This window comes from Pseudophryne corroboree, chromosome 4 (assembly GCF_028390025.1).
Source record: "Pseudophryne corroboree isolate aPseCor3 chromosome 4, aPseCor3.hap2, whole genome shotgun sequence".
NCBI lineage: Eukaryota > Metazoa > Chordata > Amphibia > Anura > Myobatrachidae > Pseudophryne > Pseudophryne corroboree.
Window position 1 is genome coordinate 396592450 of NC_086447.1, and position 24126 is coordinate 396616575.

At 47.6% G+C, this 24126-nt stretch overlaps 1 protein-coding gene across 1 annotated transcript in view; it reads right to left on the reverse strand.

Moving 5' to 3' along the window:
• The window catches only part of DST (dystonin), a 1076884-nt gene that overhangs the window by 34015 nt on the left and 1018743 nt on the right, over positions 1–24126 (reverse strand). The window contains exons 80-87 of the mRNA XM_063919308.1: positions 15037–15196; positions 14634–14828; positions 14140–14268; positions 8940–9083; positions 8087–8275; positions 7875–8004; positions 7134–7297; positions 6537–6699 (exon numbers count right to left, since the gene is read on the reverse strand). Of these exons, the coding sequence (XP_063775378.1) occupies positions 6537–6699; positions 7134–7297; positions 7875–8004; positions 8087–8275; positions 8940–9083; positions 14140–14268; positions 14634–14828; positions 15037–15196 (1274 nt within the window). The remainder of the gene's footprint in view (positions 1–6536; positions 6700–7133; positions 7298–7874; positions 8005–8086; positions 8276–8939; positions 9084–14139; positions 14269–14633; positions 14829–15036; positions 15197–24126) is intronic.

Sequence of the window (24126 nt, forward strand, 5' to 3'; positions counted from 1 at the left end):
TACAATCTGCACATTACAATCCGTACGCATGCGCAGTCATTCGATAATCGCCCGCTGGGAAATTCGCACAACAGTGATCAGTTCTGAATTAGGCCCTCAGAAACAGTCCCTTCAAACATAAACCTTGATATCACGATAAAAGTAATAATCTATACAATATAATTATAATAAGAATTTACTCACCGGTAATTCTATTTCTCGTAGTCCGTAGTGGATGCTGGGGACTCCGTAAGGACCATGGGGAATAGACGGGCTCCGCAGGAGACTGGGCACTCTAAAAGAAAGATTAGGTACTATCTGGTGTGCACTGGCTCCTCCCTCTATGCCCCTCCTCCAGACCTCAGTTAGGGAAACTGTGCCCGGAAGAGCTGACACTACAAGGAAAGGATATGGAAGACTCATACCAGCCACACCAATCACACCGTATAACTTGTGATAACCATACCCAGTTAACAGTATGAACAACAACTGAGCCTCAATCAACGGATGGCTCATAACAATAACCCTTATTTAAGCAATAACTATATACACGTATTGCAGAAAGTCCGCACTTGGGACGGGCGCCCAGCATCCACTACGGACTACGAGAAATAGAATTACCGGTGAGTAAATTCTTATTTTCTCTGACGTCCTAGTGGATGCTGGGGACTCCGTAAGGACCATGGGGATTATACCAAAGCTCCCAAACGGGCGAGAGAGTGCGGACGACTCTGCAGCACCGAATGAGCAAACTCAAGGTCCTCCTCAGCCAGGGTATCAAACTTGTAGAACTTAGCAAATGTGTTTGAACCCGACCAAGTAGCAGCTCGGCAAAGCTGTAAAGCCGAGACCCCTCGGGCAGCAGCCCAAGAAGAGCCCACCTTCCTTGTGGAATGGGCTTTTACTGATTTTGGATGCAGCAATCCAGCCGCAGAGTGAGCCAGCTGAATCGTGCTACAGATCCAGCGAGCAATAGTCTGCTTCAAAGCAGGAGCGCCAACCTTGTTGGCTGCATACAGAATAAACAGAGAGTCAGACTTTCTGACTCCCGCCGTTCTGGAAACATAAATTTTCAAAGCCCGGACTACGTCCAGCAACTTGGAATCCTCCAAGTCCCTAGTAGCCGCAGGCACTACAATAGGTTGGTTCAAATGAAACGATGATACCACCTTAGGGAGAAATTGGGGACGAGTCCTCAATTCTGCCCTGTCCATATGGAAGATCAGATAGGGGCTTTTACATGACAAAGCCGCCAATTCTGACACACGCCTAGCCGAAGCTAAGGCCAATAGCATGACCACTTTCCAAGTGAGATATTTTAGCTCCACGGTCTTAAGTGGCTCAAACCAGTGGGATTTCAGGAAATCCAACACAACGTTAAGATCCCAAGGTGCCACTGGTGGCACAAAAGGAGGCTGAATATGCAGCACTCCCTTTACAAACGTCTGAACCTCAGGCAGTGAAGCCAGTTCTTTTTGAAAGAAAATGGATAGGGCCGAGATCTGAACCTTTATGGACCCTAATTTGAGGCCCATAGTCACACCTGACTGTAGGAAATGCAGAAAACGACCCAACTGGAAGTCCTCTGTAGGGGCCTTCCTGGCCTCACACCAAGCAACATATTTCCGCCATATGCGGTGATAATGCTTTGCTGTCACATCCTTCCTAGCTCTTATCAGCGTAGGAATTACTTCATCCGGTATACCCTTTTCCGCTAGGATCCGGCGTTCAACCGCCATGCCGTCAAACACAGCCGCGGTAAGTCTTGGAACAGACAGGGCCCCTGCTGCAACAGGTCCTGTCTGAGAGGCAGAGGCCATGGGTCCTCTGTGACCATCTCTTGAAGTTCTGGGTACCGAGTCCTTCTTGGCCAATCCGGAACAATGAGTATTGTTCTCACTCCTCTTTTTCTTACTATTCTCAGTACCTTGTGTATGAGAGGAAGAGGAGGAAACACATATACCGACTGGAACACCCACGGAGTTGCCAGTGCGTCCACAGCTATCGCCTGAGGGTCCCTTGACCTGGCGCAATATTTTTTTAGCTTTTTGTTTAGGCGGGACGCCATCATGTCCACCTGTGGCCGTTCCCACCAATTTGCAATCTGCTCGAAGACTTCTTGATGAAGTCCCCACTCTCCCGGGTGGAGGTCGTGCCTGCTGAGGAAGTCTGCTTCCCAGTTGTCCACTCCCGGAATGAACACTGCTGACAGTGCTTGTACGTGATTCTCCGCCCAACGAAGAATCCTTGTGGCTTCCGCCATCGCCACCCTGCTTCTTGTGCCGCCCTGTCGGTTTACATGGGCGACTGCCGTGATGTTGTCTGACTGAATCAGCACTGGTTGGTCTCGAAGCAGGGGCTCCGCTTGACTCAGGGCATTGTATATGGCCCTTAATTCCAGTATGTTTATGTGCAGACGAGTCTCCTGACTTGACCACAGCCCCTGGAAGTTTCTTCCCTGAGTGACTGCCCCCCATCCGCGGAGGCTTGCATCCGTGGTCACCAGGACCCAGTCCTGTATGCCGAACCTGCGGCCCTCGAGAAGATGAGCACTCTGCAGCCACCACAGAAGAGACACCCTGGCCCTCGGGGACAGGGCGATCAGCCGATGCATCTGAAGATGCGATCCGGACCACTTGTCCAACAGATCCCACTGAAAGATCCTGGCATGGAACCTGCCGAAAGGAATGGCTTCGTATGACGCTACCATCTTTCCCAGGACTCGCGTGCAGTGATGCACCGACACCTGCTTTGGTTTCAGGAGATCCCTGACCATGGTCACTAACTCCTGAGCCTTCTCCTCCGGGAGAAATACCTTCTTCTGTTCTGTGTCCAGAATCATGCCCAGGAAGGGCAGACGCGTCGTAGGAATCAGCTGCGACTTTGGAATATTCAGAATCCAGCCGTGCCGTAGCAACACTTCCTGAGAGTGCGCTACGCTGACCAACAACTGCTCTCTGGACCTCGCCTTTATGAGGAGATCGTCCAAGTACGGGATAACTGTAACTCCTTGCTTCCGGAGAAGTACCATCATCTCCGCCATTACCTTGGTAAAGACTCTCGGTGCCGTGGATAGACCAAACGGCAACGTCTGGAATTGGTAATGACAGTCCTGTACCACAAACCTGAGGTACTCCTGGTGAGGCGGATAAATGGGGACATGCAAGTACGCATCCTTGATGTCCAGAGATACCATAAAATCCCCCTCTTCCAGGCTGCCAATGACCGCTCTGAGCGATTCCATTTTGAACCTGAACTTTTTCATGTAAATGTTCAAGGATTTTAAATTTAGAATGGGTCTTACCGAACCGTCCGGTTTCGGTACCACAAACAGTGTGGAATAGTAACCCCTTCCCTGCTGAAGGGGGGGTACCATTATTATCACTTGCTGGAGGTATGTGAATAGCCGTCAGGACTATCTCCCTCCCCGTGGGAGAAGCTGGCAAGGCGGATTTTAGGTAACGGTGAGGGGGCGTCACTTCGAATTCCAGCTTGTATCCCTGAGATACAATTTGTATAGCCCAAGGATCCACTTGTGAGCGAACCCACTGGTTGCAGAAATTTCGGAGACGCGCCCCCACCGCTCCTGGCTCCGCCTGTGGAGCCCCAGCGTCATGCGGTGCACTTAGTGGAAGCAGGGGAGGACTTTTGTTCCTGAGAACTGGCTGCATGGTGCAGCTTCTTTCCTCTACCCCTGCCTCTGGCAAGAAAGGATGCACCTCTGACTCTCTTGCTTTTTTGAGAACGAAAGGACTGCATTTGGTAATACGGTGCTTTCTTAGGCTGTGAGGAAACCTGTGGCAAGAAAGTCGACTTTCCAGCTGTCGCTGTGGATACGAGGTCCGACAGACCGTCCCCAAACAATTCCTCACCCTTATAAGGCAAAACCTCTATGTGTTTTTTAGAGTCGGCATCCCCTGTCCATTGCCGAGTCCATAAGACCCTCCTGGCAGAAATGGACATTGCATTTATTCGAGAGCCCAGCAGGCAAATGTCCCTCTGGGCATCCCGCATATATAAGACGACGTCTTTAATATGGCTAAGTGTTAGCAATACGGTATCCCTGTCCAGGGTATCCAACCCCTCTGACAGAGTATCTGTCCATGCTGCAACAGCACTGCACATCCAAGCTGAAGCAATAGCCGGTCTCAGTAGAGTACCAGAGTGTGTATACACAGACTTCAAGATACCTTCCTGCTTCCTATCCGCAGGTTACTTTAGGGCGGCCGTATCCTGAGACGGCAGGGCCACTCTTTTAGATAAGCGCGTCAGGGCCTTGTCAACCCTAGGGGAGGATTCCCAACGTAACCTATCCGTTGGCGGGAAAGGGTACGCCATTAGTATTCTCTTGGGAATCACCACTTTCTTATCAGGGGAAGACCACGCTTCTTCACATAACTCATTTAATTCATGTGACGTGGGAAAAGTCACTGGCTGCTTTTTCTCCCCAAACATATTTACCCTCTTGTCAGGTACAGGGTCAGCCTCTGAAATGTGTAATACATTTTTCATTGCAATAATCATGTATCGGATGGCCTTAGTCATTTTGGGCTGTAATAGTGCCTCATCCTCGTCGACGCTGGAGTCGGACTCCGTGTCGACATCTGTGTCAACCAACTGAGATAGTGGGCGTTTTTGAGACGCTGGCGGCCTCTGAGGCGCCTGGGCAGGCCCGGGTTGAGAGCCCGGCTGTCCCCCGGCAGCAACATAATCAAATCTCTTATGTAATGAGTTTACATTGTCATTTAAGACCTTCCACATATCCATCCAATCAGGTGTCGGCACCGACGGGGGCGACACCACATTTATCTGCACTTGCTCCGCCTCCACGTAACCCTCCTCATCAAACATGTCGACACAGCCGTACCGACACACAGCACACACACAGGGAATACTCTGACTGAGGACAGGACCCCACAAGGTCTATGGGGAGACAGAGAAAGAGTATGCCAGCACACACCACAGCGCTATATACACAGGGATACACACTACCAGAAGTGAATTTTTCCCAATAGCTGCTGTATCAATACACCTTCTGCCTAAATTTATGTGCCCCCCCTCTCTTTTTACCCTCTTAGTGCCAGGAGACTGCAGGGGAGAGCCTGGGGAGCGTCCTTCCAGCGGAGCTGTGAAGAGAAATGGCGCTGGTGTGCTGAGGAATAAGGCCCCGCCCCCTCAGCGGCGGGCTTCTGTCCCGCTGTTTCTGACTATAAAATGGCGGGGGTTTTACACATATACAGTCACAGACTGTATTATGTGTCTTTTTTATGCCAAAGGTATTCTTATTGCTGCCCAGGGCGCCATCCCCCAGCGCCCTGCACCCTACAGTGACTGGAGTGTGTGATGTGCAGTGGGAGCAATGGCGCACAGCTGCGGTGCTGTGCGCTACCTTAATGAAGACAGGAGTCTTCAGTCGCCGATTTCATCACCAACTTCTGATCTTCTGGCTCTGCGAGGGGGACGGCTGCGCGGCTCCGGGAACGGACGACCGAGGACCTTTGCCTGTGTTCGAACCCTCTGGAGCTAATGGTGTCCAGTAGCCTAAGCGCAACCTAGCTGTGAACAGGTACGTTTGCTTCTCTCCCCTCGGTCCCACGTAGCAGTGAGTCTGTTGCCACCAGATCTCACTGAAAATAAAAAACCTAACATTACTTTTTTTACTAGCAGGCTCAGGAGAGCCCACTAGGTGCATCCAGCTCTGGCCGGGCACAGATTCTAACTGAGGTCTGGAGGAGGGGCATAGAGGGAGGAGCCAGTGCACACCAGATAGTACCTAATCTTTCTTTTAGAGTGCCCAGTCTCCTGCTGAGCCCGTCTATTCCAAGTTGTTCGCTCGCAAGCTGCTTTTAGCAGCATTGCACACGCTAAGCCGCCGCCTACTGGGAGTGAATCTTAGCTTCTCAAAATTGCGAACGAAAGATTCGCAATATTGCGAAAAGACTTCTCTGTGCAGTTTCTGAGTAGCTCGAGACTTACTCTGCCAGTGCGATCAGTTCAGTGCTTGTCGTTTCTGGTTTGACGTCACAAACACACCCAGCGTTCGCCCAGACACTCCTCCGTTTCTCCAGCCACTCCCGCGTTTTTCCCAGAAACGGTAGCGTTTTTTCAAACACTCCCATAAAACGGCCAGTTTCCGCCCAGAAACACCCACTTCCTGTCAATCACATTACGATCACCAGAACGAAGAAAAAACCTCGTAATGCCGTGAGTAAAATACCAAACTTCTTAGCAAATTTACTTGGCGCAGTCGCAGTGCGAACATTGCGCATGCGCAATAAGCGGAAAGTCGCTGAGATGCGAAGAAAATTACCGAGCAAACAACTCGGAATGACCACCATAATTCAAAAAGTTCCCACTCATCCACAAAGAGACGGAACATGACATCATGCAAAGCTATCAATAAAAATTGTGCAGACTGGCCCTGCACAACAATCCACCACACAAACCAATTGTTAGACTTGGCAAAGACTATATAGCAAATTACTATTTTCAAAATATCCAAGTTAAAATTATATTACGCTGATGATGTTACAAGTTATAAACTCAGTGCCACTTACTGGAGGAAAGGATTCCTTCTATGAACTCTTGTCGTGTTATCTTTCCATCCTGATCTTTATCTATTCTCCGGAAGAAGTCCATCACTCGAGACTTCTTATGGTTCATCCATCTCATGTATTTCTTTCGCCAAATGTCAAAATCAAAGTTGGCAAACTCCCTCAGCTGCAATGCAAAATGCTCAATAAATACATTCAAGCACATTATGCTGGACGATGCAGAATTAAATATAGAAAATAAAAATGATGTAAGATCTTGCAGGATCATCCAAATATGAATGGATGTGTGTCCTTCAGGATGATATTTGTAGATAATTGAGAAAGGGGTCTCGCACAGATCAATGCATGGAAACCACTATTATGGGCCTAATAATCCACACCTTGTTTTAATAATACCAAATAAACTGTAACTAAAGACGTTTTGAGACTAGACTGTGTGTGCACTCAATGCCTCAGGTAAATCTAACAATAACCCAAGGACCTGGGTTCCCCTCTCTATTGGTTTGGTCTCTCTGCTTGCCTAGGTTTATTTCTCCATTAGAGGTGCCTAGGTTTGTTATTTTTTGGGGAGTACATAAAAAACAAGGGAATGTATAATACCTCTTCCAGCCTATCCAAAGCATCATTCAAGTTTCTTCTTCTCTCTAATGCCAAAAGCCACACTTGTTGCCATTTGCTGACCAGTAAGTTGACTCTGGGGTTCTTCGTTTCAATTGGTGCGTGTGTGCCAGATGGATACAAGTTGGGAGTAGGTGATCGCTTTCCTGGTAAAATATAGAACACTTTTTAATATTCAAAACTAAACCTGAAATCAAAAGAAATTATTAATTTTCAGAGATCAGTAGACAAATGTTTTTATCACTCTTCTAAAGAGTGTACACTAAGGGGTGTATTCAATAGCTGAAAGGACCTGACAGCTCTCTATTCAATGCCGGGAAAAACCCGACAGGACTTTTTTTAAAGTCGGATTGACATGGTCGGAAACGGGGCTAAAACCTGTCAGGTTTGTCCCCGCTTCCGACAATACACGCGGCTTGGCGGCTTCAGCCGCCGATCCGCGTGGATTCTGACAGGCTTCAAACAAGTCAGATTTCCTGACTTGTCAAAAGAAACGGCCGACACTGAATAGGTACGATCCCCTTCCAACCTCAATCAGTCGGAAACTCCCATCGTTCCGATAAGACAGCAGTTTTTCAACTCTTATTGAATATACCCCCTAGTGAATACTCAGAAACACTCAATACAGTAGATTGATAAAAATGAAACATAAATTACTGTAGAACTTTCCAATATGTAATTATAGCGACTATTGTCATGTATGCCTTGCCCTTTAATACTTACGGCTTGTTCTTCCTTTGTCGAAGACTGGGATTTGAGATTGCCCTGACGTAGATTCAGCAGCTTTTCTCTTATAAGTCTTTGTAACTTTATCTACATCTGGTTGTTTTCTAGTCATTTCTTCCATAAATGCCTGAAAAATGACATCACTTAAATAAAATGTGGCACAAAGTCAGTAATCTAGTTCAAGGCCAAGTCAATGGATTTCAAATTACCTGATGTTCCTCGATCAGAGCTTTAACCTCATCTATCTCCTCAGGGATATCTTCCTTGTCTTTTTCATTAAGTGTTGTTTCTGCCCATTGCAACCACTGTAGCAGAGATTCCAGCAGCTCTTTCTTGGCTATCAAGTCTTCCAAAGCCACAGACAATCTCTGCTGATGCTGCTTTGCCCATGTTAAGACCTTCAAAAATGTCAAAACATACAGTATAACTATAATGTGGATGCTCCCTTCTCTTATATACTGCCAAATCCTGACAACCACTCCACAACTGCACCAGAAATCTGTCTGGCATTAACCAAATATTTACCCCGATGACCTCTCACAGAATGTCAGCAGACCTATGTTTAACTTAAATTGGTCACGCTATCAGTAAAATAAATGATCACAGACAAATGAATAAAAATTACATTAGGAGGCGTATTTATTAAGCGTCGGTTTCTAAAACCTGACGCATCCGATCGTGTTTCTGCCCGAAATTTAAAAGGGCAATGATTCAACTAGCAAAACACAGCTATTAACATACTATACTTAGGGCATAAACATGATCGGAAGCATTGGGCTTTAGAAGTAAATTAACCCATAGGCCTCTCTGAATCTGTGCTGCTTTTATAAAAGTTCCACCCTAAATTCGGATATACATTATTTATTTTATCAAATGAGAATTCTGAGATTTTTCCACAAACCAAACGAACATGCAACATTGTGCAATAATTTTTTTTTTAATAACTGGAATAGCATTAAACGCAATATATGTGCCTGCAGGCATTGATAATACTGTAAAGTATTGTGCAAAAACATTCAAAATGATTTTCCATTTTTTGCAAGTTGGAAAAAGTACACATACCTCCTCAAATCTGGCTTTGATGATGGTTATCCAGTGCTTAATAGTAATAATGCAGTCCGGGTGACAGATTGAGAGTATTGCTTCTCCCATGCCTGCTGCTTTATTTAGCTCACTTCTTTTCTCCTCCACTTTTCTCATAAATTCCTACAACAAAACACATTGGGCTATTACTGCACATATGTACGACCAATGTCCCTATACAAATCATCATTTACACACAGAGGGCCTAATTCACGTTGGATCGCAGTAAGCAATGCAACTGCAAATTCTGAGACAAAGATGCAGGCGCATCCGCACTTTCTGCAAGGGGGGGGGGGTGTGCAGAATATTCGATTGCCTCTGCCTGTCAATCAGGCAGAGGCGGTTGCGGGGCAGGGAGGGGCGGGCAACGCTCCGTTTCAAGGGAGCAGACGGAGCGTTGCTGGGGAGGTGCAGCGCAACGGGCGGAGGCTGCCAAACGGGGGCGTGTCGGGGGCGTTATCAAGGTGGCTGCATGACGTCACATGCAGCCGCCGAAAGGAGTCTTCCTTAGTTTCTGCTAACAAGCAGAAAATGCGATGCATTCGCAATTTCTGCTACTTCAACGCGGCGAGGCGGCGGTCAGCATGCTGGGCGGCCTTGCATGCTAGGAAAAGGATTGCAAATTCTGCTAATTAGCAGAATTTGCAATCCTTACTGAATAAGGCCCAGAATCAGTAAAAAGTGCAATGATAAAATCTAATGATGGGATTGTAGCTTCCCACAGGATTACTGGCTATATGAAGGGCTGTCACTCAAGGACAGAATGTGGATCTATATTTTTTAAAAGCTTTACAGCTAAAAGCAGCTGCTTCTTATTCTTCCATTGATAAACAAGAGATGAGATGAATGAGTGACACTAGAACATTGATTCCTATTAGATATGTAATACCCATGTACACGTATGTCTGCATACAGATGTGTCCTCATACACTGAGGTGCTCTTGACAAGCCAGGTTTGGGTGAGTCAACCACGCCGAGCGTCTTTTTCATTTAAAATGTACGCCTTATTTGCACAACTGCAAGCAATAACAGTGCTTGGCTAGATTACACTAATCTATTTGCTCGCAACATTTGTACATCTGTGAATACGTTGGAATCTGTATATGAAGGGCTGCGATGCAGCGGGTTATAGATTTTTTTCACGCCAAGTTCCAGTTTGCTTTATCTTTGACTTTGATTGTGTTTGCAACTTTTGTGTGGTGAAAGCCGCAGCCCAGTGTCTCTAGTACACTTTGTGTGGCACTTCACTGCATCTGCGATGCAAATAAGACGCAAAATTTAAAGAAAAAGACGGTACACTACACCACTCAGAGCTGCATCTCCCACTGTGTGGCACATTAAAGCACAGTACACACTGGCCGAGCCGACCCTGATATTGGCATCATACACAGTTGCCGATGTCAGCGAGGAACGGTGGGGGGATGGCGGGGGGAACGACACTCATGCCTCATCTGCAGCATGGCTGTCGTTAACGAGGACCTCCCTCGTCTGTAAATGTTCAGACAAGGGAGGGGGTCATTAACATGAGCGGGAGCGCGCATTGTTGATGCCATTGAGTGTACACACTGGACGAGATTGTAAAAGATCTCGCTACAGATTGGCCCTTCTGAGCGAGATCTTTTACTTTCTTGTCTAGTGTGTATGGGGCTTCAGGCTAGCTGCATGGCTTTTTTGTCTGCAACTGTCCCCTTTACTTGGTGCAGAAACAGTTTCATTTCTAGGGGAGGTTATGTAAGTTTCCAGAACCAAGGGCCTGATTACGAGTTAATCGCACGAAGCTGCTTTTTGCAGCCTGTGCGATCAACTATACTCTGCCTATGGGGGTGGTTTTTTTTCCCATAGCAAGGCTGCGATCGCTTGTGCAGCCCTGCTATGGGAAAAAAATTGTGTAGTTTCTAAGTAGGTCTAGACATACTTACCAGCTGCAATGTTTTCAGCCTGTTCGGTCCTGGCTTTGACGTCAAACACCCGCCCTGGACATGTCTGCGTTTCTTCAAACACGCCTGCGTTTTTCTTACCACTCCCAGAAAGCGGCTCCGAACGCTGTGTTGCCGCCCAGGAATGCCCACCGCCTGTCTGTCTTCAAGCGATCGCTGCTGGGATCACTTTCTTCGTTCCCTTCGTCGTTGCCCGGTGACGCACATGCGCATTACAGCCCCCGCGCATGTGCAGTAGTGACCCGGTCACAGCTGTGCGGGCGAAAGCACGCTGCGATCGGGTCGTAATAACCCCCCCAAGTTTTACTACTAAGAAACAAACACTATACAATTAGATAAATGGGAGTTATTAAAAAAAATTACCCCCAATAGGATTATACAGCCCCACTAAACACTTTCCCCATTGTAATTTGGCTGGACCATTATACTGTACAATAAGTGACACGTCACCTAATTTGTCAATCTCCTAACTCCTGTAAATTGTAAATTTGGCAGTATAACCCTGTCTATTTTTTGGCTGCCTATTAGTATTCAGGCTTTCTTATACTGTATTTGTTGTCATTTATAAAGAGCTGGTGCTACATAATAGATGTTAGTAGCTGTAATAAGACACTGTAGAGTGGACACGATTTTGTTTTCACCAGTAAAATGATGGAAAAGTTATGATGAATGATTCACTGAATAACTTGAGCATACTGTATGTGCTGTTATCTTCTTCTTCCAATATTCAAGCACAATATTTGTGTCCAGTTGTGCACTGTATAGTCCAGATATGGTACAGTGCCATAACAGGGCACTACTGAACCCTGGACCAGCCTCCACTGTCACACACACATGTGATGTAATGTTGGCACAGAATAGGAGGCCTGGAGCAGGAAGCTGGGTACTGGGTATATCCTAAAGAGGGTACGACTACAAGCCGAATACAGGCATCAGAGCAGAGACGGACTTGTGCCCTAGGTGTACTGGTCATACAACCATAGTTAAGGCCCTTATCTGCTTGTTCTGTGAATGTGTCGACTGACCACAGCATGCACATTTATGTATTCATGAGCTGCCAACCAATTAGAGACTACATTTGCTCCATATAAGATTTTAATATGGCAAAAGTATTACTACTGTCCCAAACACAATGAAAGTGGTAGAAATTACCTAACGTATGTTCCACAGAGGCTGTGGCCTGCTTAATAGTACTAACCAGGGCCGTAACTACGTGTGTGCCAAGGGGGCTTGGCACACAGCGCAGTTGCCCTGAGGGCGCAATGGCCAGCGGCATGTAATGAGTCAAATTGACTCATTACATGCCGCCTCTGCTGTGTGCGCCGCCGCCGCGCTGTGGAGGGGAAGACAGAAGCGCCGAGCAGCGGAGAGAAGGAGGAGGAGGGAGGGGGAGCTGCAGCAGCGCTATTTGATTGGTAGTAAGCGCCGCTGCAGCATCCCCCTCTCCTTCTGTATTGGCTGCCCGGCGCTGCTATGGATGCTGGGATGCGGTTCCTTCATCCCAGCATCCACAGCAGCGCCAGGCAGCCAATACAGAAGAAGAGGGGGATGCTGCAGCGGCGCTTACTACCAATCAAATAGCGCTGCTGCGGCTCCCTGCTCCCCCTCCCTCCTCTTCCTTCTCATCTCACTGCCTGCACCGAGGGAGCTGCCAGCACGAGGAGCCTGTCAGGTAAGTATCTCTCTCTCTCTCTCTCTCTCTCTCTCTCTCTTTTAGGGGGACACCGTCTGCCATAATGTGTAAAAAGGGGGACTGGCTGCCGCAATGTGTAAAAAGGGGTCCTGGCTGCCGCATTGTGTAAAAAGGGGTCCTTGCTGCCGCATTGTGTAAAAAGGGGGACTGGCTGCCGCAATGTGTAAAAAGGGGGACTGGCTGCCGCATTGTGTAAAAAGGGGGACTGTCTGCCGCAATGTGTAAAAAGGGGGACTGGCTGCTGCAATGTGTAAAAAGGGGGACTGGCTGCCGCAATGTGTAAAAAGGGGGACTGTCTGCCGTAATGTGTAAAAAGGGGGCCTGGCTGCCGCAATGTGTAAAAAGGGGGACTGGCTCCCGTAATGTGTAAAAAGGGGGCCTGGCTGCCGCAATGTGTATAAAGGGGGACACCGTCTGCCGTAATGTGTATAAACGGGGACGCTGTCTGCTGTAATGCGTAAAAAGGGGGACTGTCTGCTGTAATGTGTCAAAAGGGGGACGCTGTCTGCTGTAATGTATAAAAGGGGCTCTACCTGGTGTAGTGGCGCTACTGTGCAGCGTAATTTGAATAATGTAGACTACTGTGCACCGTAGTATGAATTGCTATTATTTTGTGGCCACGCCCCTTCCCCATGAAGCCACGCCCCTCTAAATTTTTCACACGCCTACGGCGCGCACTGCCCCTGTCTTACATGGGGGGGGGCGCCACTGTCGTTTCTTGCACACAGCGCTAAAATGCCTAGTTACGGCACTGGTACTAACATATATATATTGCTTTGTCCTCAAACATTTTTCACAGGGGACTACAGCTGGTACGGGTGGTCTTCAGTATGCCGACTGACGGGATCCCGGCGCACAGTATACCGGCGCCGGGATCCCGACAGCCGGCATACCGACACTTATTCTCCCTCGTGGGGGTCCACGACCCCCCTGGAGGGAGAATAAAATAGCGTGGCGCACGTAGCGCGCCACCGTGCCTGTAGCGTGGCGAGTGCAGCGAGCCCACAAGGGGATCATTTGCGCTCACCACGCTGTCGGTATGCCGGTGGTCAGGCTCCCGCCGCCGGTATGCTGGTCGCCGGGAGCCCGACTGCCGGCATATCGTAGTGAACCCGCTGGTACCAGTCTTCTACACATGATACACCATTATTATCAACAACACTTTACATAAAAACACCATTCCTACCACAAATCATCTAAAGAAGGACTGCATAACATTCCCAGCAAGAAACTGCACTGACTTGTAAAGGTTTAGTAAGCAAATTATAACTACAGTGTTGGAGGAATTGCACAGAATAATGAGGAGATGAATGTTCTACGAAGTAACACTTCTATTTTCTTTCCATTCCATACAGCCTTTCCAAAATAAACATCACGCATGTTGTCATTTAAAATGCCTTTCCCTAATAAAGCCGTCTTGGAAGCTGGTGATCTTTTTATTACTCACGTGTTTACAGTATGTTCTCATACACAGAGCTAGAATAGGACGGTGGCCTTTACTTCACAAAACTTTTTTACTGGTTTGACTAAGAAGCAGCTTTCTGCTCACCTTGTGCTGCTCCATTAGAGACTTCAGAGACTCTTCATCATCAGGGAGGACACCGTGGAATCTCAAGGCTTGTTCTGCCTCTGCCAGCCATTCCAGGAGGACATGAACTGCAGAGTGGAACTCCTCCGCCTGCAACAAGACATACGCTGATAAGGGCAGGGTTATAATAAGCAGGTTCCCTTTGATTAAACTATGCACTTACACACCAAAATAATCAATCACTCCTTTGTACATGCACATAATCACCTCATAGAAAAACACCAGCATCTAAATGTATCTAAATGATAACTATGTGATTTATAAATAGGGTAAGTCGTCTTCTAGCACACATTTACATGAACCATCATGCTATAGTTTGCACTAGTGTAACCTGTCTGGAGGCAGTGCTGAGTGCAGAGGCATCCAGTCTACGCTTGGTAAGGCCTGACCTCATAAATGTAGCACAAGCCAGGAATACTGGTCATGACTAATGTATGAATCCTCTTTGAACCCACCTGGCGCAGTGCTTCTTCTAGTCGGGTCTGCTTGGACACAGATAAAGTGCACACAGTTTCCCAGCGGGTGCTTAATTCCTGCATTTGGGCTTTCACCCAAGAAGAGTCATCACGACTTCCTTCAATTAACTCTCTAGCTGAACGCTTCAGGGCCTGGATACTGCTGCTTCTTTTCCCCAACTCTTTTTGAAAAACCTAAGGAAAGAAATACCTTATATTAATTCTAGCGATTGGTGCGCCATAACTGAAGATTAATCATTTGCGAATACATTCGTTCCAAAACACTAGTGTAAAATAAATCAATAATAATACGACTAAAATATAAGAAAAGTTTGCTATTATACTTATGTCAACAGTACAATGTGATAATTAACTTTCAATATAAAACTAAGGTAAACTTTACTTTGTGGTTGTCAATGAGATTCATCACAATGTCAATGTCTCCGTGAACGGGCTGATCTTCAGCTAGTTGCGGCTCCACTCTGTATAGCCAATCAATAAGGGCCTGTAGGGCGTCGGTGAACTGGCCGGAAAACAGTAGCGCCTCTTCAAGCTTGTTTTGTCTAAACCAAACAGAAATTGCGTTGAAAGTCCGCTTACTGGGGATAATTCAGACCTGATTGCTAGGCAGCGATTTTTGCAGCCCTGCGATCAGATAGTCGCCGCCTACAGGGGGAATGTATTTTCGCTGTGCAAGTGTGTGAACGCATGTGTAGCAGAGCTGCACACACTGATTTTGTGCAGTCTCTGCCCAGACAGGATATTCTCAGCCGCTGCGATCACCTAAGGCTGATCGGGCCGGATTTGACGTCAGACACCCTCCCCTCAAACGCTTGGTCCCACCTGCATTTTTCCAGACACTCCCTGAAAATGGTCAGTTGTCAAACGTCCTCTTCCTGTCAATCTCCTTGCGAACGCCCGTGCGAATGGATCCTTCGCACATACCCGTCACTGACCGGCGATCCACTTTGCAGCCGTCCATCGCGCCTGCGCATTGCGGTGCATACGCATGCGCAGTTCAGATCTGTTCGCCCACGTCTGAATTACCCCCACTGAACAGTATATGTATTGTGTACTGTTTTATTCAGAAATGCTTTAGATCAGTGGTGGCCAACGCGTGGCTCTTGAGCCACGTGCGGCTCTTTCTTCATTCAAATGTGGCTCCCAACACTCAAAGTCACGTGACCACAAGAGATCTGTAAACCGCTTCACTTCAGCCAGACATGCAGCAGCACTATGTAGACTGAGAACTGAGGGAGCCAAATACACACAGGAGGGTGCTGGCTGGAGTGACACAAGCGGGTGCTGGCTGGAATGACACAGGCGGCTGCTGGCTGGAGTGACACATGGGAGAACTGAAGTGTATTATGTGAATCTGGCTTTTCAATATATTTTCTGCGGATCTGGCTTTTTCAATTATTTGATGTAGAAGTGGCTTTTTCATTGTATTTTATGTTGGATCTGGCTTTTTCAATGTATTTTATAACAGGGGCGTGGCCTAGCAGGCACAAGGTCACACCCCATTTTTGCAAGTGCGCCTTCGGGTCGAAGTCGGCTCTTTGATGTACCTAACAAGATTTCTTGGCTCTTTGTCTCTGACTGGTTGGCCACCCCTGCTTTAGACATTCACATTGTCCCAATTTCAAAGGAATGGTTTTATGTAATTTTATTAACTAGGAAAACATTGAACGAAACATCTCCTAAGCGACACATACTGTAATCATCACACAGAATCTTATACCGATTGGGCCACGCTAATCGTGGCTCTGTCTGTGCCGGGGCGCACCCGCTTAGGCGCACCTATCGCAGCGTCTGGGCCGCATGTGCATCCGTGACGCGCACCATTCGCTGTAACGAAGTCACGCCGGGAGTGCATGTTTGCGATGGAGCTGCTAGAGATGAGAGCGGATCCATCTGTATATGAAATATCTGACCCAATGTAAATGATGTGCTGTTTTGTCAAACAATGTAGTATGGCTCTATCTTTCATGTAAGATAAGGGAATAAACTTTTTAAAACAAAATACATAAAACTGGTTATGAAACAAACGGAATGGCAGTTGTGTAATTCCACAAAGATATATGTGAAAGATACATAACAATTTTAAAACTTAAAAAAACAAAGTGTTACAGCTTGCAGTAGCATCACAGCTGCCAGACGGCTGGCCAGGAAACCTCACTACTCATTGCATCTTGCTTGTACAGTATTTTTATCACAGTGATAAAACAGAAATTGAGATATCCATTCAGAAAAAAACATAAATATTGTTATACCTTCCTATCACAAACAAGCAAAAGGGTAAGTGTCCGATCTTTGGGACGTACCATTTGTCATACCCTCATCCCGCCTGCTCCCTAATACACCTGCCAGACTGTATAGATAGAAGAATTATGGAATTCTGCAACTTCCACACATCAGACCTTACAGTATACTGAGAGTGCTGCACCGAAGAATTACTCAGTACAGAAGCATGGAGGGAAATGCGTCTCCCCTAACTGGGAAATAAATGCATTAGTGGTTTACATTCAAAGGGCGGAATTTTGAATGTCTGTCCCCCATCCCAACCTCTATCGCCCTGGGGATGGCAAGCTAAAATGCGCAAAAAGTGACCAATTTGGGTGCCCAAATGGGACTTTTTGCGTCTCTCCCAATAGTTTAGTCGGGTTTAGCCGCATTACGCGGCTAAATCTGACTGCTGTGGCTGCGATTACAGCGAAAATGGGGGACATTTGTATATCGCCCCCTGCAATCTCCCGTCAATTTAGACAAGAGATAGAGGGCGATAACAGTTGAATCTCGCCAAAAATGTTATTTGTATTTAACACCTGACATGACTAAACTATCAACATGATAACAATATGTTGTTATTTAGAGTGTATACTGTGTATTCTAAGTAACATACTCTAAGTGGATTTGAGGCAGCACTGAGCGCGAGTCAGTTTTGCAGACATATCTTACGTTTTTTTCACACTGTAAATAGTCTGAAGCCGAGTGTATGCAAGTACAAGAGATGCAGAAGAGTATGCAACTCAGGTGACTCTCCACTTGTACCTGAAAGAGTTAACTGGGTGGTAATGGGGTGTTGGCATTAAGTTAATACAGATTGTAGGATGGATTTGCCAGCTATTATGGTTGTGTCCACACATATTTTCAAGTGCACACCGATGATGATGATGATGGCTAAGAAACCATACATATTACAGGTATATGGAGTGGTCCACAACAGAGATGTGTGTAACCCTGCATACATAGTAATATGCGCATCAAGGTCTGAACACAGAGTGCAGGAGCAATTATGTCTGGCTTACACAGAACTTTGTATCACGCTCCTAATGCTGAATCCTACAGTAAGCCCTTTGTCACGATCCGGGTATCTGGACGCCATTACTTACCCTTCAGGTGCCTCCTAAGGCTGGCTCAGCATTCCAGGACCGGATCCCGCTGTTTCTGAGTTTCCACATGCAGAATGTCAGAGTGGTGATTTCATCAGCCGCGGCCTCCGCTGTGCCCGCGTGGTTAAATGTGCGCTTGTCAGTCTGGTGTCTCCTGTCTCCTGTGGCCGGCGTCGCCATTACTGTTTCAATTCTCACATGGATTACAAACCAAACTTCCCTCCAAGTGTCTGCATGGGCGCAGCCATCTTGGTTTTTGTCATCTGATCATTTCCACCAATCTGCTGTCTGTATTGTTGATTTGCATAATTGCCTAGCCAACCCCTTCCTTGCTGCAGGTATAAGTAAGCTGTGCCTGAACAAGGAAGGCTTCAGTGCTTTGGTTGTCTAACCTAGTTCCAGTTTGTCTCTCTCCTGTGGTTGTCTTCCAGGTTCCAGCTCCTGTCTCCAGACTTCTGCTATAGAGACCCGCACCAGCATTCCATCTGCGGTGTAGCCTGACTCTCCGATCCATTCTGGACTCACCTGTTTCCAGCTACAGCAATCACCTGCTTCCAGCCGAGCTTCCAGCAGTGTACAACTTCTCTTAAAGGGCCGGTGTCCTTTCTGCAGTTTACCACTCTCCACCGGTATTATTATTTCATCGCTCTCAAGTCAATCACCTGCTTCCAGCCCAGCTTCCAGCAGTGTACAGCTTCCCTTAAAGGGCCGGTGTCCTTTCTGCAGTTTACCACTCTCCACCGGTATTATTATTTCATCGCTCTCAAGTTCGTTTATTATTTAACTGGTTCCAGCCAGTATCCACTCCGTACCAACAACAGTCTGGTTCCAGCCAGTATCCACAGCAGCCGTTTTACCTTCAGCAGCCCAGCCTTTCCTGGAACACCAGCTGGTACGATCCTGGGTTCTCTCCATTGCTACAGTCAGGCCTGGTAAGGACTTTCCAACTAGAAGATTATTAGAACTGTCTCACACTACCAGTGCCTGTGGCCCTTGCCACCCTGTAGTACCCAGGAACTGTATTATTGCCCTGCTGACTTTTATGTTTTCTTATTTTCTGCTGTGTTACGGAGTTTGTCATAATAAACATCATTGACTTTTATCCTGGTTGTCGTGGTCACGCCTTCGGGCAGTTATTCTACATGTTACTTACATGTCTAGGGGTCTGATACAACCTCCCAGGTTCCGTTACATCTCAGCCCCTACAACTGAGGTTGCCTCCCGTCAACTCAGGCCCTCAGTTGTGACAGTAAGCACTGACCTAATGAATCCAGCCGGAGACCAGGATCAAGCGGCCAGGCCGATGCAAGAACTGGCAGCCCGACTTGAACATCAGGAGGCTGCACAGGGCCACATCATCCGCTGTCTCCAGGATCTCTCCACACGGCTGGATGGGATTCAAACGACCCTCCGTGGACCTGGCACGTCCGGTGCGTCCACTACAGTGACACCAGCTGTAACCCCACCCACCTTACCCATTTCCAGTCCACATCTTCATCTTCCAACGCCAGCAAAATTTGATGGATCTCCAAGGTTCTGCAGGGGATTTCTCAATCAATGTGAAATCCACTTTGAGCTTCTACCTGGCAATTTCTTCAGTGACCGTACCAAAATTGCCTATATCATCTCCCTTCTCTGTGGCTCAGCCCTTGACTGGGCATCACCTTTATGGGAGAAGTCTGATCCCCTGCTATCCTCCTATACTGACTTTGTAGCTACATTCAGGCGCATCTTCGACGAGCCAGGCCGGATAACATCTGCTTCATCTGAGATTCTTCGTTTACGCCAGGGAACACGTACCGTGGGACAGTATCTTATACAGTTTAAAATCCTGGCATCCGAACTGGCATGGAACGACGAGGCCCTGTATGCTGCATTCTGGCATGGCTTATCAGAACGCATCAAGGATGAGTTAGCTACCAGAGACTTGCCCTCTAAGTTGGATGAGCTAATTTCTCTTTGCACGAAGGTTGATCTACGTTTTAGAGAGAGAGCAACCGAGCGAGGAAGATCATCTACTCCTAAATCTTCTGCTCCTCCTTCTCGTCAACCATCTCCATCCAAGGATGAGCCTATGCAAATTAGTCGTTCCCGTCTATCTCCTGCTGAGCGCCGAAAACGTCTCTCTGAGTCTCTCTGTCTCTACTGTGCAGCTCCGTCGCACACTATCAATGCCTGTCCCAAACGTCCGGGACTCCAGATCCTAGTTCGCCAAGGAGAGGGCCGGCTAGGAGTGATGATCTCCTCTCCATCTCCTCATGACTGTAACCTCCCAGTGTCGCTCCAAATTGCTCAACGTTACAGGAACGTCATTGCCCTCCTTGATTCCGGAGCAGCTGGGAATTTCATAACCGAAGCTTATGTTAAACGGTGGTCCCTACCCACCGAGAGACTGTCCTCGTCCATCTCTTTGACTGCCGTGGATGGCAGCAAGATTTTTGACGCAGTCATTTCCTTAAGGACTCTTCCAGTTCGTCTGAGAGTGGGAGTTCTTCATTCTGAGTATATTTCTTTTTTAGTGATTCCAAGAGCCACACATCCAGTGGTTTTAGGCCTTCCATGGCTCCGTCTCCACAACCCATCAATTGACTGGACGACTACGCAAATACTGGCATGGGGTCCCTCCTGTGCTGAGACTTGTTTAGCCAAAGTTCTTCCTGTTTGTTCTTCCTTCCCCAGGTCAACTGATGTTCCGCCTCCTCCATATCAAGACTTCACGGATGTGTTCAGTAAAGCCTCTGCTGATATCCTTCCTCCTCATAGAGAATGGGACTGCCCAATCGACCTCATTCCAGGGAAGGTTCCACCGCGAGGCCGAACTTATCCGTTGTCTCTGCCCGAGACACACTCCATGGAAGAGTACATCAAAGAGAACCTGGCGAAGGGTTTCATCCGACCATCTTCTTCTCCAGCCGGCGCAGGCTTCTTCTTCGTTAAGAAGAAAGACGGTGGTCTGCGTCCGTGCATCGACTACAGGGGTCTGAACGACATTACCGTCAAGAACCGATACCCTTTACCCCTGATTACTGAGCTCTTTGATAGAGTTAGTGGTGCAACCATTTTCACAAAGCTGGACTTGAGGGGTGCCTACAATCTCATCCGAATCCGTGAGGGTGACGAGTGGAAGACCGCCTTTAACACCCGTGACGGACATTATGAGTACCTCGTCATGCCCTTCGGATTGAGCAACGCTCCAGCAGTCTTCCAGCACTTCGTGAATGAGATCTTCAGGGACATCTTGTACCGCCATGTCGTGGTTTATCTAGACGACATCCTCATCTTTGCTAATAATCTCGAAGATCATCGTTTCTGGGTAAAAGAGGTTCTTTCCCGTCTCCGTGTCAATCACCTCTATTGTAAATTGGAGAAGTGTGTGTTTGAAGTTAAAACCATTCCGTTTCTAGGTTACATTGTGTCCGGTTCCGGACTAGAGATGGATCCTGAGAAACTCCAAGCAATCCAGAATTGGCCTATACCCTTAAGCCTCAAAGGGGTCCAGAGGTTCTTAGGGTTCGCCAATTATTATAGAAAATTTATACGAGACTTTTCCACCATTGTGGCGCCTATCACTGCATTAACCAAGAAAGGTGCTAATCCGTCCAAGTGGTCCGAGGAAGCTACACAGGCCTTTCACCTTCTGAAGCAACGGTTCATCTCTGCACCAGTTCTGAAACAGCCTGACACCGACTCTCCTTTTATCTTAGAGGTAGATGCCTCCTCCGTTGGAGTAGGAGCAGTGTTATCCCAGAGGGCCAAAGATGGACATCTACATCCTTGCAGTTTCTTCTCCCGGAAGTTCTCCCCAGCTGAGCGCAACTATGCCATTGGCGATCAGGAGTTGCTAGCCATCAAGCTCGCTCTGGAGGAGTGGAGATACCTGTTGGAGGGAGCTTCCCACTCAATCACCATACTTACCGACCACAAAAATCTTTTATATCTCAAAGGCGCACAATGTCTCAACCCTCGTCAGGCCAGATGGGCACTTTTCTTTTCCAGATTTGACTTTAAACTCCAGTTCTGTCCGGGTTCTCAGAATCGTAAGGCCGATGCCCTTTCCCGCTCATGGGAGCAAGAAAATGAGTCCGAGTCTGCAGACAAGCATCCTATTATTAATCCGTTGGCATTCTCCACGGTAGGGATGGACTCTACGCCTCCACCAGGGAAAAGTTTTGTTAAGCCAGTTCTAAGGAAGAAGCTCATGCATTGGGCCCATGCTTCCCGTTTTGCTGGACATACAGGCATTCAGAAAACCCTTGAATTTATTTCTAGGTCCTACTGGTGGCCAACTCTGAAAAAGGACGTTACGGAATTTATTGCCTCCTGCCCAAAGTGTGCCCAACACAAAGTCTCCCGCCAGTCGCCTGCGGGGCAACTGGTTCCATTATCTGTTCCCCGTCGACCATGGACCCATTTGTCGATGGACTTTGTTTCCGATCTACCTATCTGCAACAAGTTTAATACCATCTGGGTGGTAGTTGACCGGTTCACCAAGATGGCACATTTCATCCCTCTCACCGGTCTTCCGTCAGCTTCCAAGTTGGCTCAAGTGTTTATACAAGAGATCTTCCGACTTCACGGTCTTCCTGAAGAGATCATCTCGGATCGTGGAGTACAATTTGTAGCCAAATTTTGGCGAAGTTTGTGTCAAGCCCTCCAAGTCAAGTTAAAGTTTTCCACGGCTTACCATCCTCAGACCAATGGTCAAACCGAGAGGGTGAATCAGGACTTGGAGGCCTTCCTCCGTATATATGTGTCTTCCTCTCAAGATGACTGGGTTCAACTCCTTCCTTGGGCCGAGTTCAGCCACAACAATCAATACCATTCCTCATCTTCTTCTACACCATTCTTCATTAATTATGGATTCCACCCTAAAGTCCCAGAATTCCAACCGCTTCCCGCAACTTCTGTTCCAGCAGTGGATGTCACCTTGCGTCAGTTTTCAAATAACTGGAAGAACGTCCGCGCAGCCCTGCTTAAAGCCTCATTCAGGTATAAAAAGTTTGCCGATAGGAAGCGTAGAGCGGTTCCTGCTCTCAAGGTGGGTGATCGTGTGTGGTTGTCCACGAAGAATTTGAGGTTGAGAGTTCCCAGCATGAAATTTGCACCTCGCTACATCGGACCCTTCAAGATTGAACAAGTCATCAATCCTGTTGCCTACAGGTTACAGTTACCATCCTTCTTGAAAATACCCAGGACATTTCATGTTTCTTTGTTGAAACCGCTGATCCTGAATCGGTTTCATTCCGCACTTCCTCCAGCTCCCAAAGTTCAGACTCAACGGGGAGTCGAGTACGAGGTGGCCAAGATTTTGGACTCACGTTTCCGTTACGGTCAGTTACAATACCTCATTGACTGGAAGGGCTATGGTCCTGAAGAACGCTCTTGGACCAATGCCTCAGACGTCCATGCTCCTGCCTTGGTCCGAAATTTCCACGCAAAGTTTCCTTTAAAGCCTAAGAAGTGTCCTGGGGCCACTCCTAAAGGGGGGGTGCTGTCACGATCCGGGTATCTGGACGCCATTACTTACCCTTCAGGTGCCTCCTAAGGCTGGCTCAGCATTCCAGGACCGGATCCCGCTGTTTCTGAGTTTCCACATGCAGAATGTCAGAGTGGTGATTTCATCAGCCGCGGCCTCCGCTGTGCCCGCGTGGTTAAATGTGCGCTTGTCAGTCTGGTGTCTCCTGTCTCCTGTGGCCGGCGTCGCCATTACTGTTTCAATTCTCACATGGATTACAAACCAAACTTCCCTCCAAGTGTCTGCATGGGCGCAGCCATCTTGGTTTTTGTCATCTGATCATTTCCACCAATCTGCTGTCTGTATTGTTGATTTGCATAATTGCCTAGCCAACCCCTTCCTTGCTGCAGGTATAAGTAAGCTGTGCCTGAACAAGGAAGGCGTCAGTGCTTTGGTTGTCTAACCTAGTTCCAGTTTGTCTCTCTCCTGTGGTTGTCTTCCAGGTTCCAGCTCCTGTCTCCAGACTTCTGCTATAGAGACCCGCACCAGCATTCCATCTGCGGTGTAGCCTGACTCTCCGATCCATTCTGGACTCACCTGTTTCCAGCTACAGCAATCACCTGCTTCCAGCCGAGCTTCCAGCAGT